This window comes from Mya arenaria, chromosome 7 (assembly GCF_026914265.1).
Source record: "Mya arenaria isolate MELC-2E11 chromosome 7, ASM2691426v1".
Lineage (NCBI taxonomy): Eukaryota > Metazoa > Mollusca > Bivalvia > Myida > Myidae > Mya > Mya arenaria.
This window is the reverse complement of record NC_069128.1, coordinates 16577632-16595964: the sequence shown is the minus strand read 5'-3', so window position 1 is coordinate 16595964 and position 18333 is coordinate 16577632. Positions and strand designations below refer to the sequence as shown.

The following is an 18333-nucleotide window of genomic DNA, read 5'->3' as shown; positions in this document are numbered from 1 at the left end:
TTACCACTTTAGGAAATAAGATAAAATTTGACAGTAATCAAGGGTTAAATGCAAAATAATAGATCAATAGCAAATTCCAGGGAGTATAACAGTTTTTAAATTGTTTTTGTGATACGAATGCTTTCAATGTTTTTCAGAACTCTAGTTCTGACCTGATGATCCGCAGTGTTCTTGGCCATATTCTCCCCGAGGCTATGGTGTGCTACTTGGAGAATTATTCTGCAGAGAAATTTGCTCAAATCTTCCTCGGCGAGTTTGATACTCCTGAGGCAATCTGGAATGCTGAAATGAGGTAATAGGGTCTAGCCCATGATTTGTAGCTTGACTCTGAGGCAATCTGGAATGCTGAAATGAGGTAATAGGGTCTAGCCCATGATTTGTAGCTTGACTCTGAGGCAATCTGGAATGCTGAAATGAGGTAATAATGATTAGTCCATGTTTTGTAGCTTGACTCTGGGGCAATCTGGAATGCTGAATCGAGGTAATAATGGCTAGCCCATGATTTGTAGCTTGACTCTGAGGCAGTCTGGAATGCTGAAATGAGGTAATAATGGCTAGCCCATGATTTGTAGCTTGACTCTGAGGCAATCTGGAATGCTGAATCGAGGTAATAATGGCTAGCCCATGATTTGTAGCTTGACTCTGAGGCAATCTGGAATGCTGAATCGAGGTAATAATGGCTAGCCCATGATTTGTAGCTTGACTCTGAGGCAGTCTGGAATGTTGAAATGAGGTAATAATGGCTAGCCCATGATTTGTAGCTAAACTCTGAGGCAATATGGAATGCTGAAATGAGGTATTAATGTCGAGCCCATGATTTAGAGCTTGACTCTGAGCCAGTCTGGAATGCTGAAATGAGGTAATAATGTCTAGCCAATGATTTGTAGCTAAACTCTGAGGCAATCTGGAATGCTGAAATGAGGTATTAATGTCGAGCCCATGATTTAGAGCTTGACTCTGAGGCAGTCTGGAATGCTGAAATGAGGTAATAATGTCTAGCCCATGATTTGTAGGCTGACTATGTTTGTTTTTCTGGCATCTTTGTCAGCAGCAATGTGCAAAGAACTAAAAATGTGATAAAGATATTTAAATGAAACTTGGTTGACATGGTGACAGATAAAATAATTGCATGTACAGCAAGATTCATAATTCTGACTGAAATCATTGATGATTTATGCTGCTTTTTCAACTGAAAAATAGACAAGCATTCAGGTTAATGGAGGAGGCACTGGTGCTCTAATTTTGGGAAAAGAAATATGTATATATGAGAATTAAGTTGTCAGAACAAAGAGACGAACTATATGTCTCACCTTGCAGACTTCACCAACTCATGTCTAACAATCAAGCCCTTAACCAATGCTGGTCAATCAAACAATGATATTGTTTTGCAAATCATGGTTTAAGAGCAATCAATATTTAGGTATTCTGCATTTCAGACGAATGATGATAGAAAAGATAGCATCCCACCTGGTGGACTTCACCCCTCGTCTTATGTCTAACACGCGATCCCTGTACCAATACTGTCCCATACCTGTGATAAACTACCCGCAGCTAGAACATGAACTCTTCTGCAACATCTACTACTTGAAACATCTCTGTGATACCAGGAAGTTCCCTGACTGGCCAATCAAGGATCCTGTAAGTATAAACTAACACCTTAAAACCAAGTATATCACTGGTGATCTTAAATTAATTTTAGTAGATGATACTTATTAGTCATTATTTTAAGTGTTCATTATACAGAATTGTTTTTCCAAGACTAGGCAAACTACTACATCATTGAAGCATGTTAAAGGGAAGTTGAAAGGAAATCACCGAATATATATATAGAGGAGAAACCAAGCCCTGGTCTTGACATCACTAAGGGTGCTTTGATTTTCTAAAAAAATAAATGTTGATGAGTATTTTTCCAGGTCAGATTACTCAAAGACATTCTGGAAGCTTGGAAGAAGGAGGTTGAAAAGAAAGCACCCACCATGTCCTTAGACGAGGCTTATCAGACTTTGGGGCTGGATAAAGGTGTAGGAGGGTAAGTCAATTATGAAGTGGAGATTTAGTTTTAAGTGAATGAACTATTTCCATTGCCCGTGTGGATAAGGAAATCCCATTTCAGAGGGGAAAATGTATCATAAGGAATATAGTATCCAGTGGATATGGCATGAAACCAATTATATCAAATGATTTTAAAAGAATTAGTGACATTGTACATGTATATAATTAAGAATGGTCTTGATGAGTGTTTAATAATTTTATTGATAATGCGTGTACTGCAAACATAGTGTAGTTGACATGATTGTTTCAGCCATGAAGAGGGTAAGGTGAGGAAGGCGTATTTCCGGCTGGCCCAGAAATACCATCCAGACAAGAACCCTGATGGACGGGTATGTTGAGCTTATTGGAATCATATTATAATCTTGAAATATTGGGCTGTTTGTTCAGAACTTTAAAAATTAATAAAGTTAACAACATGATTAACAACATTAAGCTAATTTTATAGTGTACTCTTATGCTTGAATAAAACAGTTGTCTCAAATCTTGTTACTGCAGATCGCAAATGTATCCATACAACTTCCAGAGCTGTTAAGATTTAAAAATTAACAAGGTTGATGTTAACAATGTTATTTACTTTAACAGCATTCTGAACAATCAACTAATAATGTATTTTTTTAGATTTCTCATGCACATTTTCCAACAATGTTAAGTGTACATTGCATGATATAGACCTGACATTTGATTTTGCATCTTAAGATCTGTCTGTAATTTTTAAGTTCTTTTGAAATTAAATTTCTTGGTACGTCATACAAAAGCTTATATACTTTCCCAGTATCATGACAATCCCATAGTCAATATAATTATTTTAGGGATTAATTGATAAGATCAAATAATTTGTAAATTTGCAGAATAACAACAAGTTTAGTTGTTTTGCACATTGCTACATGCATATTTATTGTATGTTCTGAATTTCAGGAAATGTTTGAAGCTGTGAACAAAGCGTATGAGTTCTTGTGTAGCAAGTCCAAAATCACAGACGGCCCTGACCCTAGAAACATTGTTCTCATACTGAAGGCCCAGTGTATACTGTTCAGCAGATATGGAGAGGGTAGGTTTCAGTAGCTTTTTAGCTTGTCTCTTCTTCAAAGTAAAAAGTATGGTTATTGTGATATTCTTGGTGTCGTTGTCTGTGTTGTCATTGGTGTTGTTAACTTTTAATTCATGCCATTACTCACGTTCAATATATTCAAATAAAACTTGGTCCACATGTTGTACTGCAAAACACAAAACTCTTGCTTTAATAATTATTGAATTTTGCTTCTTGTGTATAGAAATAAAAAAGAGAATTGGAAAAGAAATTGAATTCTTATTTTTTTCCTGTTCTAGAGCTACGCCCGTACAAGTATGCAGGCTACCCCATGCTTATCAAGACAATCCGAATGGAAACCAATGATGATCAACTATTCTCCAAGTCTGCACCGCTTCTTGCTGCTGCAAGTGAACTGGCCTTCCATACAGTGAATTGTAGTGCTCTAAATGCTGAAGAGTTGAGGAGGGAAAATGGCATTCAGGTATGTTGAGTTCTTTTTAAAATCACACATTCTGAGGAGTTAGTTTATGTATTAAGTATGTCTGCTTTGTTACTTGCCATGGTAAGCAAACTCAGGCTTTCCACAGTCACAGTTATCTGTAACTTGCATTGCTGAAAAATTTAAGAAGGAAAATGACATTCAGGTTGGTGTGATTTTCTTTTTATCGAGTCTATGAAACATACATTCTGGATAGATATAAATGTCAAAGTACCCTGGTACATATAGTTTTAAATGCCACAGAATTAAACTTATAATCCACATGGTTAACTAAAAAGCTCTCAATACTGAAGAGTTGAGGAGAGAAAATATTGTTCAAGATATAAGATCTCACTGAAGAGGTTGTGGGCTCAACCCTATGAGTACTGTAGTACTTTCGAGTGGCCTCTGGAAAAAGACACCAGTACTGGTTTCTAACCTGCAAACTCGGAGTAAATAACAGACTCTTATCTTCAGCTGTCTTCAGAAACTAGCTATCAATGTTATAATCCTGTTTAAATGAAATATGCTTAGTTACAAAGTTCCATGTCTATGATTCTAGGTTCTACAAGAAGCGTTTGCCAGATGTATCAATGTGATTGGCCTCTCGAGCAAACCTGAAGACCTAGCAGTCGAGGTAAATATGTAAACACTATGAGTGATTACCACATTGAAGTAAATGAACACCTTAGAAATTTAAGCTATTTCCTTTATGTTTGTATATTAAAATTGATGATAGTATTATGGCCTTGTGATAAAATTATGTGAATATGATAAAGCTTTTATGAAATCCCAACAGTATCATACTTTATGACTGACTACCTTTGTCCATTTCTTAAAATGTGTTTGTACATAACTCAGCATTTCCCTATAAATAGATTATCTGTTTTTTTGTTGCGCCACAGTCCAATGGCCTTCTAGATCATTAAAAATCATCATACATGTATATAACTTGTGGCTCCATCTTCAGGTATGTTCATCAAAACTTGTCATTCTTCCAGGTGTGTATGCACATTACACGGTGCTACTCTGTGGCGTCACAGTTCAAGGGCTGCCGGGAGAGGATACAGGAACAACAATCTATCATCAAAGACCTGTGTAGAATACTCTATTTTAAGGTAACACAGCCGTTAGGACAGTAGTCTTCTGTTTGGTCCCGGATTCATTGTTATTATTCATATTACCAAATGATTAGATAAGTCATAAGGATATAGTCAAACCCTGTTGGCTCGTACTCCCATGGACTGCAAGCTTGTGAAAATTTGAGCCAAGCAGGAAGGCTTACCCTCCGATTTAGCAATCAGTCCTTTACATCCAGTTCGAGCCAACAAGGAATTTGAGACAAGTGAGTTTGAGTCAATGGAGATTGACTGTATGTACATGTAGATTCATCTCACCGGATACATGAATGACAACACCTGATTGGTTAAGATTGTTGTGTATTTTCTATGTCCGGACATTTTAAGCTCCTAGTGAATTAGATGGGGAAAAAAGTGTCAGAGAGACGGAGCTGTTTTACTCTACACAGTGAAAGCAGTGATATCAGATATGTTTTTATATGGTAGAGTTTGTGATTTCATTCTTTATCAACTTCTGGCTACATACTGTACCTGTTTTAAAGTGACGTACAGTGTCACTTAATTTTACGTAATTATATACACTAATGTGACATTATTTTATTTTCCAGAACTTGACCAAGCTGTGTACGGTGGTAGCAGAATGCGTGAGCGCCTTCTGTATTGATTTCTGGCTACAGACACATCTGTTTCAAAGTGGCGTTCTGTGGCATCTGCTGCTCTACCTCTTCAATTATGACTTCACTCTGGAAGAATCAGGTAACGCTTTTTCTGAAGTACAACAGACTGGTGGTGACTTCATATTTCATGATTCATAATTTGTACTTCAAGCTTTAATGACTTTTCTTCCATAATTTTTGATGTCATGAAGTTTGAAATCGTGAATTTGTAGAGAAAAATTGAGGGGTTAGAAATTGTGAATTATGAAATGCTTATTATTAGATGAAATCAACAGTGGTCTTTTGTGCGCAAGTTTAAAAGTTTCATTTTTTTGTTCTATTGTTTTAAAGACTTAAGATTGTTTGGTTAGCACAGAATGCTATTTCCTGCTATGGAAGATAGATACCCTGTAGCTTTAAAAATCAACTAGTCCATTTTGGTGACCAAATTAGATGAGTGGGTTATTAAGAGGTTCTTGGTATCCCTCACAGCAAAAAACCCCAACCTTATTGCATTTCATGGTCATGATGTGGTTGATTAGTATTATAAAGTTATAACATTTCACAAATCATTCTAAAATAAGTGAAGTTAAGACTGAAATCTGTAGTGTTAAAGGCTGTGTCAAATACTCAAATCAACAATTGTCAAAACTTTGTTTTAACATCTGAATGGAGTTTTAATTATGATTGTAAACTGCAAACTTATCCCTCTTTCATAAAGATTGATTTATTATCAGGTGTTGAAAAAAGTGACGACTCAAACAAACAAGAGATTGCAAACCAGCTGGCAAGACTGTGTATACGGGCTTGTGGGCGACTGGGTGGTTACCTTGCCAGCTCAGAGGAAGGCGAAGATAATCCACCGGACAATCCAGCAGTGAAGAAATCGTTGATGGCGATGTTGACACCGTACCTGGCACGGAAATTGAGCAATCCTGTTCAGTCAGAGGTACATGTATATGTCAATATCATATGACCTTTATGATACAATATGTAAAATTGTGGAAAGAAGTTCTGAAGGCCTCTCAAAATGGAAACCAATACTGGTTTCTAACTTGTAAACAGATTCAAGCATGATTCTATAACCTACCAACTTTCGTCACAATTAACATAGAAATAAATAAATATTAGCTGAAGTAGTTCAAGATCAAGATTATATGCTAAAGTCCACTGGCCAAAGACAACAAATACAGTCAAACCTGTATTAAGTGGCCACCCTTGGGAAATGATCAAAGTGGCTGCTTAAGACAGGTGGCCACTTAATCCAGGTTTGACATTTCCGCCACTTTAGCTTTATTCAGAGATGGAGTATGTATCTTAACCACCACCTCACACCACAATCAATAACATCTGTTTCAATATTATTGAAGAAGGTTGAATACAAATACATGTGTATAGATAAAAAAACTTTATTTCAAATTTATAAATAAAATACATTAGATAAATGTTGATACAAGGCATAAACAAAACACACCACATATCAGTCTACACATTTACACAACTACATGTACATACACATTTTTAGCTCACTTTTCAAAGTAGTCCGTATATTGAATAAATGTTGATGCATAGCATTATCAAAACACACCACTGATCAGTCTATACATTTACACAACTACATGTGCATACACATTTCCCGTAATTTCACTCTGTCTTTTTGCCTTTGGATTTCCATTGCTTTCATATTCCTTCACAATTTCACGCTTACGCTTAAGTAGAAAATTGATCTGAGTCCGTCCACAGTTAAAATCCTTGGCAACATTCTTGCACTACGGCCGTTTTCTAATAACTTTATACACTCGACACGTTTTTTTAGAGTCAAACACTTTCGATTAGTCTTTTTTTCAGCCATAATCAAAGTTAAAAAAAATATCAAGAACAATGCATTGTAAATATCCGTTCGTAGAAATATAAATCCGTGCACTTATATATATAAATAATATTGAAGTGAATAAAAATCGTAACTTGTTTCACGCCGTCGAATGACAATGCACACTGTGAATTCATAATAACCGGTGTTTTTGTCGGTATTTAATAATTAACTTCTTAATTATTTAATTATCGTATTAATTGTGTCATTAATTGTGTCAATTCTGATCAAAACATTCGCCGACGTGTTATAAACATGATTTCTCGATGAGTAAACACGCATGGCAATCGTGTGATGCAATATTCATTTTCATTGGATGACGGAGATACCCGAGGCCGTTGTTCTTTTCCGTAAACTTCTATGCGCAATTAAAGCTGTGTAATGGAAAAATTTATAAGCGGAAGTGTCAGTGACAAGGGATTAGTGGCCGCCAATTAGTGATTATATGGCTTCATGGGGACAAAAATTAGTGGCCGTGGCCGCGTTAGACAGTTGGCCGCTTAATGCACGTACATTATATAGTAAAAACGTACGGGGGGAATTTGGAGTGGCCCGTTAAGGCAGGTGGCCATTTAAAGCAGGTGACCGTTCAACCAGGTTTGACTGTATGTATATTACAAATGTGCAAAAGCAACAATTGTAACATCAGTTAAACATGTATAGTATGATACAAACACTATCCTAAAGAGTTAAAAAATAAGGAAGTACAAGTCGAAATACAAGTTTGAATGTATAGCATGAATTGAATACCTTTCTGAAACGAAATAGATTAGATTTAAAGAGTACACATTGTTATCAAATAATACCCGTCTCCATGGCCTTGTGGTTAAGGCGTCCGCCTACGGAGCGGGAGGTTGAAGGTTCGAGTCTCACAAGGGGCTTGTTCTGACATGGCCGGTTGCCGACCCAGCAGCTAGTTAAATCGAGGGGTACCGATTGCCTTCCTGCCAGGCGCCTGGCATTTGGGATAAGGAATCGGGGTAAAGATGTTCACGAATGTAGGTGTCTCATAAGCCCAACGGGCTGGCCCTTAACTAAGAGGGGTGGCACTATAATAAACAAGCACTTTACTTTACTTTACTATACATGATCTTATAGCACATATAAACTCAAAAACACCCCTGCAATAACTTGAATCCCAACTAAGTCGTCGAGACATCCACCCAGGCATGCAATACACTTTACACCAACTTACCATGAGACTTTCCGTAGTAACAGAATACAGTTATTGACTAATAATGAGGTGCATATCCCATTTAATGAAACCATATTCACAGAGACAAAGTCTTGAGACTGGCAGCATGTCCTGTAAGCCACACAGGATATTTAAAAAGAAAATCACGTTTTGCCATTCAATATTGCATTTGATGGCTTGTCACATGATGGTATCTTGACCAATGAAAACGGAGGAAATATACCAACACATATAGAATATATCTGAAAACCTTTAGCACCAAGATTCTTTATCTGATATAGGACCATGTAACACTAGATTGTTATTGAACTGAAAACATGTTTCTTTTTTCATTTCAGTTGTTGAAGATTCTAAATAGTAACACGGAGAATCCGTATTTGATATGGGACAATGCCACAAGAGCTCAGTTGACTGAATTCCTCACTGACCAACAGCAGCAGATGATGAAAACAGTATGTTCTATTCATTTCCCTGTGAAATACAAAGAAGCAAGCCCCAATTTCTCGAAAAATTATAAGTCCCTTATAACAGGATGAGGCTCTGCATACTATTTTTTTTATGTTAATTGGTGACATATAGTAATTATTTCCATTTTAAGGAGTTTGGAGAATTTTTAAGTCTTAAGTTAATCATGATAAACAGTGTTTTATTTTGTGAAATCAGGTTTAAGAAATTAAATTGGCTAAATGAAAGAAGACAGTTACTCTTAAGATTTTGCTAGAAATTGGAGTCAGGTATGAGTGACTATATGTACCGGACAGTAACTCATGCACATTATTTGATGTGACAGCATCTTTTAGTATTGTGGATAATAAAAAAATAGTGCAAAGGTAGCAAATTTATCTTATTAAAGTGAGAATGAGATAGATTGAAAAATATGTGTTGGAGAAATTCAGAAAAAAATATGGAAAATATTTGATATTTTTCTGCATAAGAAAATTTGACATCATTTGAAATTCTTTTACAGGGAGAAAATGTTTTTGATATTGGCAGAATGTTCCTGTTTGATATTCATGCAATTTATTGTTGGCAAATAGTTTGTTAGAATTCAGAAAAAGATAATATGGCCTTTGTGTTAAGTTTCACTCTTATAGGTTAGGTCTGATCCAGACTTTGGCAGGATGTTTGTGTTAGATATTCATGGGATTATAGGTGAAATATTTGTGCTCGAATTCAGAAAAAAGGAAAAAGATATATAGTATTTATCTGTATTATAAAAAGTCCCTCTTTTACAGGGAGAATCTGATCCGGACTTTGGAGGGATGTTTGTGTTCGATATTCATGCCAAGGAGTTGATTGTGGGTGAAATATTTGTGAGGATCTACAATGAACAGCCTACATTTCCTCTGGAGGTATGGACTGTTAAATATATGTGTGAGAATTATGATAGGATATGTCATTAGGCGTCGTTAAATACACATTTATATTCAACAAGTTCAGGTAAAGTGTTAGAATGTGAGCCTTTTCTGAGCTTAATAACATTTTTCCTTGGAGAGTTGAATAGAATTATGTATTAGATTATGACATTAGTGTCAGATTCTGTTTATCCCATACTTTACCTTTGCTGACTATGAGCCCAATAACACAAAGCAATGCCATTCTCAGCACTACATCAGTGGTTGATATAAGCCCAAGCCCGCAAGCCCTGCACTGGTAGAATGCTTTCCGGGCTTGCTCAAATTCTGGGCCTTATACAGCAGAACTTGTTCAAAAATGTACTGACAAGCAGTAGTATATGAATTCGGGCTTGCTCATCCAAAAGACTAATTTCGATGACTGCTACATACATTGCAAAAATGAAGTACACTGAATAAATTAAAATCAATTATACATCCAATCATTTAAATTCAGTGTATAAGTTGAATAAACACTGAGATGATGGTAAAAATCACAACATAAACACTTTTCTTTAAAGGCAATGCTTTCTTTTAAATTATGATATCACATAAGATTAGATGTCAATAAAGTATGGTTAAACGTTCATGATATAATTTCCTGTTAAAATACAGAAAAAAAACAATGTCTAAGAATAGTTTTATGAATTCAAGAGGAAATATCACCTTTTCCTGTAATAATTTAGATGGAAAATGAAATACTTTTTTAAATAAATCTTAATAATGAAAACGAAATGAAAAATAAATGTATGACTTGTTGCAATATTTTTTCCAAATAAATTGTTCATTTTAACATGAGGAGTGATGTATTTTATTACCAATAGAAATAGAACAATGTTATATTATACATGTGTAACACAGAAATAAATAAATGATAATACAATTAAACCAGAAACAATGTATAGCATGTGATTAAATATTTATTTCATAACTTGTCATATAAGTTATTATTAGTTCCTCTACAATGTATTTCACTTTAAGATTCCATGTGTCAGTTTTTAAACATGTACTTGTAAGCAAAAAATGCTCTCCAACCAAGGTCTTTGACAACAACACAACAGTGAATCCTTTTATGGAAAAAATGAATTGTTTGCATGGTTTTTAAAGTAACATATAAGTCCTGGCTGGTGTGTGTCATATAACTTTGTATATGCAATGTTTTCTTGTGATTTCAGAATCCAAAAGGATTTACAATTGATCTCTTAGACTTCCTTGGATCTCAAGCACAGGTAAAACTTATAGAAACTTAGTTTTCAAAAATAAACAGTGACTGTTATATTGTTGAAATTACGTATCTAAGATAAGGGAAAGGAAATAGAGTCGGAAAAATTTGTGCATGAGGTAACATACATGAATATGTAATCATTTAAAAATCATTATCGCATACTTCTTTTTGAAGGAAAGATTTGGTTTTTTAAAAGTAATGTCAGGATTTTTAAAGTAAATAGGCATCTTTGTTTATTAAATAAATGTCAGAGTAGCATTGTGTTAAGAATAGACTAATCCCTTTTGATTATTCAAAATACAAAATATTCAAGAATCACCAACAACACAAGGATATTAGTTTACAAAATAGACAAATGCTTTCCTGTATACTTGTAACTAAGCTTAAAAAAGTATTCTATAATAAATCTGGCAACACAAGTATAACACTTTCTTCTCTTGATTTCAGTACCTACATTCCTTACTAATGCTGCAGAAGTCAAATAAGAACTCCCCTGATGGACAGGGCTCCTCCCAGCTCAGTCGACTGGGTCAGGTGGAAATGGCGCTAGAAGCATTGCGGAATGTGATAAAAAATAACCAAGGTTTGCTTATTGATATTAAACTATAATTATTCATTTGTCCGACTGTTAATAGAGTTTTAAAAGACAAAATATATTAAACGAATATGGAATTATAAACAAGTTTTTGTTCATACATACTATATCAAATATCTCGTATTGTATAGTATGCACTGGTCGAAATCAACACAAGCCCAAAAGCCCTGCACTGGTTAATTGTCGTCCGGGTTTGCTCAAATTCTGAATTTTATATTGGAGAGCTTGTTTAAAAATTCGGGCTTGTTCATCCAAGAGTCAAACATCGATGGCTGCCTGTGCATTCAACGTGTTGAAAATCAGTTTTGATCTTAAAAGCTGAATACAGAGTCTTTTATGTTTGCTCTTGTCTTCATTCTTATTATAGCAATATAAGGTTGCTCTGTATATCTTGTAGGTGTGGAAATCCAGTGTATCGGACATTTCAAGCTCATGTTCTGTCTACTGAGGCTTGATGACTGTGCCAAACTGCAGCAGCTCGCTCTCGAGGTCAGTATCACATTGTATAGAATTAGTTAAATGGGTTGAAAATGAAGGGCCTTTCGTCATATGTTTATAACAATTTTGCGTATAACAATTGCTTCTGGGATTGAACACTTGACTGTATGACTGAGGAATATTACATTTTCTTCTTTTTTCTGGAAAAAAAGTTTCTCACAGTGTCTGAAATAGAACTTCAAATATCAATTCCCTTTTAAATAATCAACTGCATATTATTGAATGTATATGTAACAAGTACAAGGGTAATTTCCCTTGGCCATATCTACTACAACACTGCCAAGAGCTTACTCTGATAGAATATTTTCTGAAATTAGTTTTGGCCTAAAACTTCAGGTAATCAATTGTGTATCAGCGAACCAAGAATGTGTGAAAGACATCGCAGCTTCAGAAGTACTAGGTTATCTTCTCTTAGCCATACAGTTATTACAAAACTGTCGAGCACTCACTCTAGAAACGCTGGCTGCTCTAATGTCCAGTACCAAGATTGTGAAAGAAGCCATGGCTAAAGGTTGGTTCTTAAACTATTTCAATTATAAAAGGTTAAATTGTAAGGCTTGAAATTGATTAGAAGTTAAATACGAAAAATATACAACCAAATTAATATCAAAATCAACCTGTTGTGTTCCTAAGGGCTATTCCAGTAAAACATATGTCCCACCCCAGGAAGGCACTTTCAAAATGGACCATCCCCCTTCAGAAGTTTATTTGATGAGAAAAGAACCCCCTTTAGAATATTTTCTGAGCAAATTCGGACCCCCTTGAGAAGTTTATTTTTTTATACGTCTATATGCAAAGATTATTTGCAATTACTCTTTTGTAACTCTTTGATCAGGTGAGCTATATAGGACCTTATAGCTCACCCTAGTTTCTAAGCCAATCATCACCCAGAGATTTTCAAATCTTTGCTCGAATAGGTTTCATATAAGATCACATCTGCACCCAATAAGTTAATTATTATAAGTAGGTCAACAGACATGGCGCGCGCCAAATGAACTTCGAGCAGCCAATGGGCACGCTGTATACGGCCTTGTTCGATGATTGGCTTAGAAACTAGGGTGAACTATAAGTCGGTTACAGCTCATGTAATGGAAAATAACAAAACTTATTACTGGGCTTTGCTTGTAATAAATTTTGTTATTTTCCATTAATAAATTTGGTTATTTTCCATTATATGGACTATAACCTACACACCACGGTTCTCTTGTTTCTTCATATGTTGCTATAAGTGCATATTAAGCCACATGAGGCTGAAACTTTCACCCATGTAATTATATACAACCTAAAAATACCTTGTGGTCGAAATGTTAAGGGGACGAAACATTCGGATTTATAACATTTACGCAATACGTACAAATTATGATTTCTAATAAAATTCTAGACAACTGTTGTCAATTTCAGGGGTCGACACTAACCATTTTTCCAAGGGATCCCGAAGGGACACCAACATTTGAAATCAGGTGTCCCTTCCTGAAATTAGGAGTCCCTTCCACTTTTTACATTTTTTCATTGTTGAGCCTGTTTTAATATTAAATTCAACATCCTTTTACTTTTCAATTTGTAATGCAAGTATAAACCACCATAATTATTATACATGTTTTCAGCAGCATGTAATGACAGGTTAGTAGCACTGAATGGCAGTGAGGTATATTTTGGTCTCTAAGTTGGTAGATTGGGTTCAAAAGCGGGAGAATGTCTAAGTCCCTTTTGTTTTCAGTCAAAAACAGAGATGGATACAATGTAAACAAAAACTTGATGTTGTTACTATTTTTAGATTTTTGGAAAATACGCATAAAATACATCATGGTTCAGGGTCTTGTCAAATGTCGGTGCTTTTCATTAAGAAACTGTAGGAATATTACATCTGGCTTGTGAAAACTCCAATCAATATTTAGTAGAGCTGTTGATAAATCAATCAGAGTGCCCAACAGTCGTAGTGCATACTAGAAGAGCAGACGACCAAAAATTGTGTATACATGTTAATTTTCGCGCCAAAAAGTCATAAATTTTTATAAATTTATTGAATTAATGAATAAAACCCTGCAAATTTTATTTCTATTATTTTTTATCAAGGCATAAAATATATGTCTTTAAAATTAACAAAGAATATTGATAAGTTGAATGCCAATTAACAAAGAATGCTGAATGTAGGATGCAGTTCTTTTGTGTCGTAAATGTTACTGTAAATACTCAAAGGTCGCATCATATTATATAAAAGGTATCATCAGAGTTGGCATCTTTTTGGGCGGTTCTGACACATTTATAAGCAAAACAATTCCACATAAGTATTTTACCGATAATAAATCTCTGTCAGCTCTGACCTTGTTTAAAATGTAAACAACAAAACGGAAGCGTTAACCTGCATGCGCCTGTGAAATGAACTGTTTATTTATAGATTCATGACGTAACTATAGTCAAATAGTCAGCTATACTTTCGCTTTGATGAGTCCGATAATGATAATTAATAATATTGTTTTGACATGTGCTGTCAAGAAATTTAGGGAGCCCGAATTTAGGTAATAAATTAATTAAATGCTACTTATTTATTGATATTTAGCGTTTATCAGTCAGAAATTTAAGTGTCCCGACGGAATACCGGACTTCGAAGTTCAGGTGTCCCTCCTGAAAAACTGGTGTCCTCGGGATCCCGGGACCCCGTTAGTGTCGAACACTGCAATTTGGTATACTTACCACGAAACGTATCCACACATGCGGCGCAACTATTGGTTTCTAGCCAATTTTGTAGGTTGGTCTTCGACCACGACTTTACAAATTCTGGCGCCTCCGCCATCTTGTTGTCAAGGGACGCAACTTCTTCTGATTTCCGGTACCGCGGAACCGACTCGTAATATCGCGAAAATTTGTATCCAAACCAATTCTGTACACGACGTTCGGTAAAATATGTTATATGGATAAAAAAAAACGGTATTTCACCATCAGGCAGTGAATATAAATGAGCAGATACGGTCAGAAGCAAAAAAGAAAATGACGCCCCCCTATAGAAGCGAAATTGGACTTATCACCACCCCCTACAGTAGCAAATTAAGAAAAAGACCTACCCCCTACAGAATTTCTTTATTTTGCCGTCCTGGGGTGGGACATATGTTTAACTGGAATAGCCCTAAACAGAAAGCTAATAATTTTCTATTTAAAAGATAAGTGAACTCTTTCCAGAACATTGCTATTTCCACATCCCCAAACTTCAAAGCCATATAAGTTGCTTACTTCAAATGTTATTAATAAGTAAAATTGATTATGTTAATAGTATGTTGTTTTTTGATTTCCTCATTATAGCTTTACATGACAGTCTTTTATTATACTGGAGGTTTTTACAAGTATGACAGTTATATTGTTTGTTTTTAAGAATCATGTTTTAAATAAATTATGTTCCTGTTTCAGGTGCTCTAGTCTACTTACTGGACTTATTCTGCAATGCCACAAGGCCTGAAGTAAGGGAGAAAACTGCAGAACTTTTTGCCAAAATGTTGGCAGACAAACTTGTCGGCCCAAAAGTGCGGATAATTCTTGGGAAATTTCTGCCCGGGATATTTATGGATGCTATGAGAGATAGTGCTGAAGCAAGTGTCCACATGTTTGAAGGTAATTTAATCCAATATTTACTTACTTAACAGAATATTAGTTTGATATTAAGTAGTGTTGGTAAATTGACACTTATAAACATTTCCACATTTGTGATACGATACGAGTTTACTCTGTAGCATGAAATATTTACCGGTTAATACATGGCTATGGTGTGTCTTTAGTTTGTATCAGTACAACTACAGTTGAACAAGGCTCAAGGCACATGTTACATTGATTGTACAAGGCAGTTTTTGTACAAGGCAGTTTTTGTTTAATGTTTTAAGTTCAAGAAAGCAAGACTGAATTTTCTCTGTTAGTTTAATATACAGTCGAACCCCGTTGTCTTGAACTCCAAGGGACCGGTAAAAATAACTCGATCCTCAGAAAATTCAAGCCAAGCAGGAATGCTTAATTTCATTCTTTAGATCTAATTTGACTCATCGAGGAAATAGATCCAAGCGAGTTCAGGCCAACGGGGTTGGATTGTAAACATTATGTGTGTTTGACTTGTCTAACAGGTACCCATGAGAATCCGGAGCTGATCTGGAATGATGAATCCCGAGAGAAGGTCTCTCATGAAGTCAAAACAATGAAAGACAAGTGAGTGAATGAATGATGCGCTGTGAAATCATATTTAGCAACTGTTTGATACAATTCAGTAAATGGAATTAAAAATAAAATCCAATTTTAGGTTCATACAAATGTTCAATTTTCTTGAAAAAATGCAGCATTTTAAACAAGTGTTAGATATAACAGGACAAATTTGTTATGACTCTTCTAAAAATGGTTTATAAAGATAGTTATTTTGAAAATGGAAATATCTAAAGATAAAGAAGACTTGCGTCTGCATAACATGTACATGTAACTTAAAACATAAGCCCTGTTGAGGTTTTAAACTGTCCTAACATAACTCAAATGCCATTCGACAGACACTACAAGGCACAGAGGGACAACCCTGATCTCAAGTGGAACCTGCCGGAAGAGTTCAACGTTGTGTATAACGAGGTCGCAGGGGAACTGGTGGTGGGTGGGGTGTTCTTACGCCTGTTTATATCCAATCCTGGTTGGGTGCTACGAAAACCGAAGGAGTTCTTGACAGAACTACTGGAGCTGTGGTCAAAACTCGTCTCTGTTGCCTCGCCTGATGTAAGTTGGGGTTTGGATATCAAATTGTTTTTTAAACAACATTGTGTTCACAAATATTGCCGTACTGATTGAAATAGTTTTGAATGATAATGTTAAACCTGAATTAGTGCTCAGTGCATTATGAATGATAATGTTAAAGCTGAATTAGTGTTCAGTGCTTTATAACTCACATCATCACAGTTGTCATATTTTGATTATATTGGAAGTGGAGGTGGTATATATAAAGTTGTTTTCTCCACCAAACTACTGTGCCTAACTGATTTTACACTAGTGAGTAACCCACATGGTGTTCTTTAATTGTAGCTTGATACTTTATAAGACATGGCACAAAACTTGGTTGGTCATTTCATTTACAGTCTTTCAGTTGTATTTACATATTTCTGGAATAGTCTGATACCGGTAAGCTATCTGGCTGCTTCTCGATATGTCTAGTCAGGGTTTCTACCCCTAGAATGGAGATCTGTAAGTTTCTTGTGTGTAGCACTTGAATAAAAATTGTAGACAAGTATACCTACATATTTCTGCATTTACTCTAAATTCCAGGCAGAGAAACTAGAAACAGTTACCACAGCGACTGTGTGTCTGTTTTCAAGTCATTCTAGTCTTACGGATCAAGTCCCGTCCCTCGGCTACGTGCCAAAAGTGTTCTCCGCGATGAAGGAGAAAAACACCTCCATCCCGAAAAGTGCAATACAAGTCTGCCATCAACTGGCTGGGAGTGAGGTAGGCATGAAATATATCAGACAATTATGAATTTTTCTCTTAAAGCTTGTCTGTTTTTTGAAGAAAAAGTTAGAAGTTTTGTCATTGGAAACACCAGTTAGTATCGTCATGATTGCAAGTTGTTGCTTGCAAAAATATGAACTTTGGTTGTAAGTTTTTAAAGATATTCAAGATACTCACATTAAATTTGGTACACATGTTTACAATGGCCATATGTGTTAATGAAGTAAGCTAGTTCTATCACTCTGGCTAAAATAATTGCAGAGTTGTGCCCCTTGATCAACTGAGAGAAACAGACAAGCTTTGGCATCTGTTTGCGGTCCTCTTGTTTTAAGATTCATATCTCTAAAAAGTAGAGGTTGTGTCATAGACTTGAAGTTGTCCTGGGGTTGTGGCAGAGAAAGAATCCTTAGTGTCGACCACAAGATGGCAACATTTAATACCATGATAACTTGTTTGTGGTGAAGGTATGTATCCGATCAATGGTCCAAGTTGGGTCTATCTGTCCCGTTAAGATGGCAATATAAATAAGTTGTGCCTCAAAGCATTGGCTTGTGAAGCCCCCAGTTACAGGCTTTCCAGCGTTCCTACTTTTTCCTACTTTTTCCTACTTTTTTAACAGCTTCCTACTTTTTCCTACTTTTTTCTAAAAAACTCCTACTATTCCTACTTTTTTGAAAATAAAGTCCGCAAAAATATGAAAGTTTGATCTTTGTGCTAGTTCACTTTATAGAAAATGAACAAAAGATGTCAAACTGGCTGGTTTCTGTTGTTGAAAGGTGTGGCAACATGTTCCACTTTGACGTGCAT

General features: G+C 35.6%; 1 protein-coding gene across 4 annotated transcripts in view; it reads left to right on the top strand.

Annotated features, from left to right (window-relative positions):
* The window catches only part of LOC128241761 (dnaJ homolog subfamily C member 13-like), a 59664-nt gene that overhangs the window by 32422 nt on the left and 8909 nt on the right, over window positions 1-18333 (top strand). For all 4 annotated transcript variants that reach the window (XM_052958839.1, XM_052958837.1, XM_052958838.1 and 1 more), the window contains exons 29-48: window positions 138-292; window positions 1437-1638; window positions 1914-2029; window positions 2303-2381; window positions 2968-3100; window positions 3379-3563; window positions 4123-4197; window positions 4562-4678; window positions 5248-5395; window positions 6033-6244; window positions 8699-8812; window positions 9596-9712; window positions 10930-10983; window positions 11427-11562; window positions 11972-12063; window positions 12409-12583; window positions 15472-15672; window positions 16173-16254; window positions 16584-16800; window positions 17344-17523. In XM_052958839.1, the coding sequence (XP_052814799.1) occupies window positions 138-292; window positions 1437-1638; window positions 1914-2029; window positions 2303-2381; window positions 2968-3100; window positions 3379-3563; window positions 4123-4197; window positions 4562-4678; window positions 5248-5395; window positions 6033-6244; window positions 8699-8812; window positions 9596-9712; window positions 10930-10983; window positions 11427-11562; window positions 11972-12063; window positions 12409-12583; window positions 15472-15672; window positions 16173-16254; window positions 16584-16800; window positions 17344-17523 (2790 nt within the window). The remainder of the gene's footprint in view (window positions 1-137; window positions 293-1436; window positions 1639-1913; window positions 2030-2302; window positions 2382-2967; window positions 3101-3378; window positions 3564-4122; window positions 4198-4561; window positions 4679-5247; window positions 5396-6032; window positions 6245-8698; window positions 8813-9595; window positions 9713-10929; window positions 10984-11426; window positions 11563-11971; window positions 12064-12408; window positions 12584-15471; window positions 15673-16172; window positions 16255-16583; window positions 16801-17343; window positions 17524-18333) is intronic.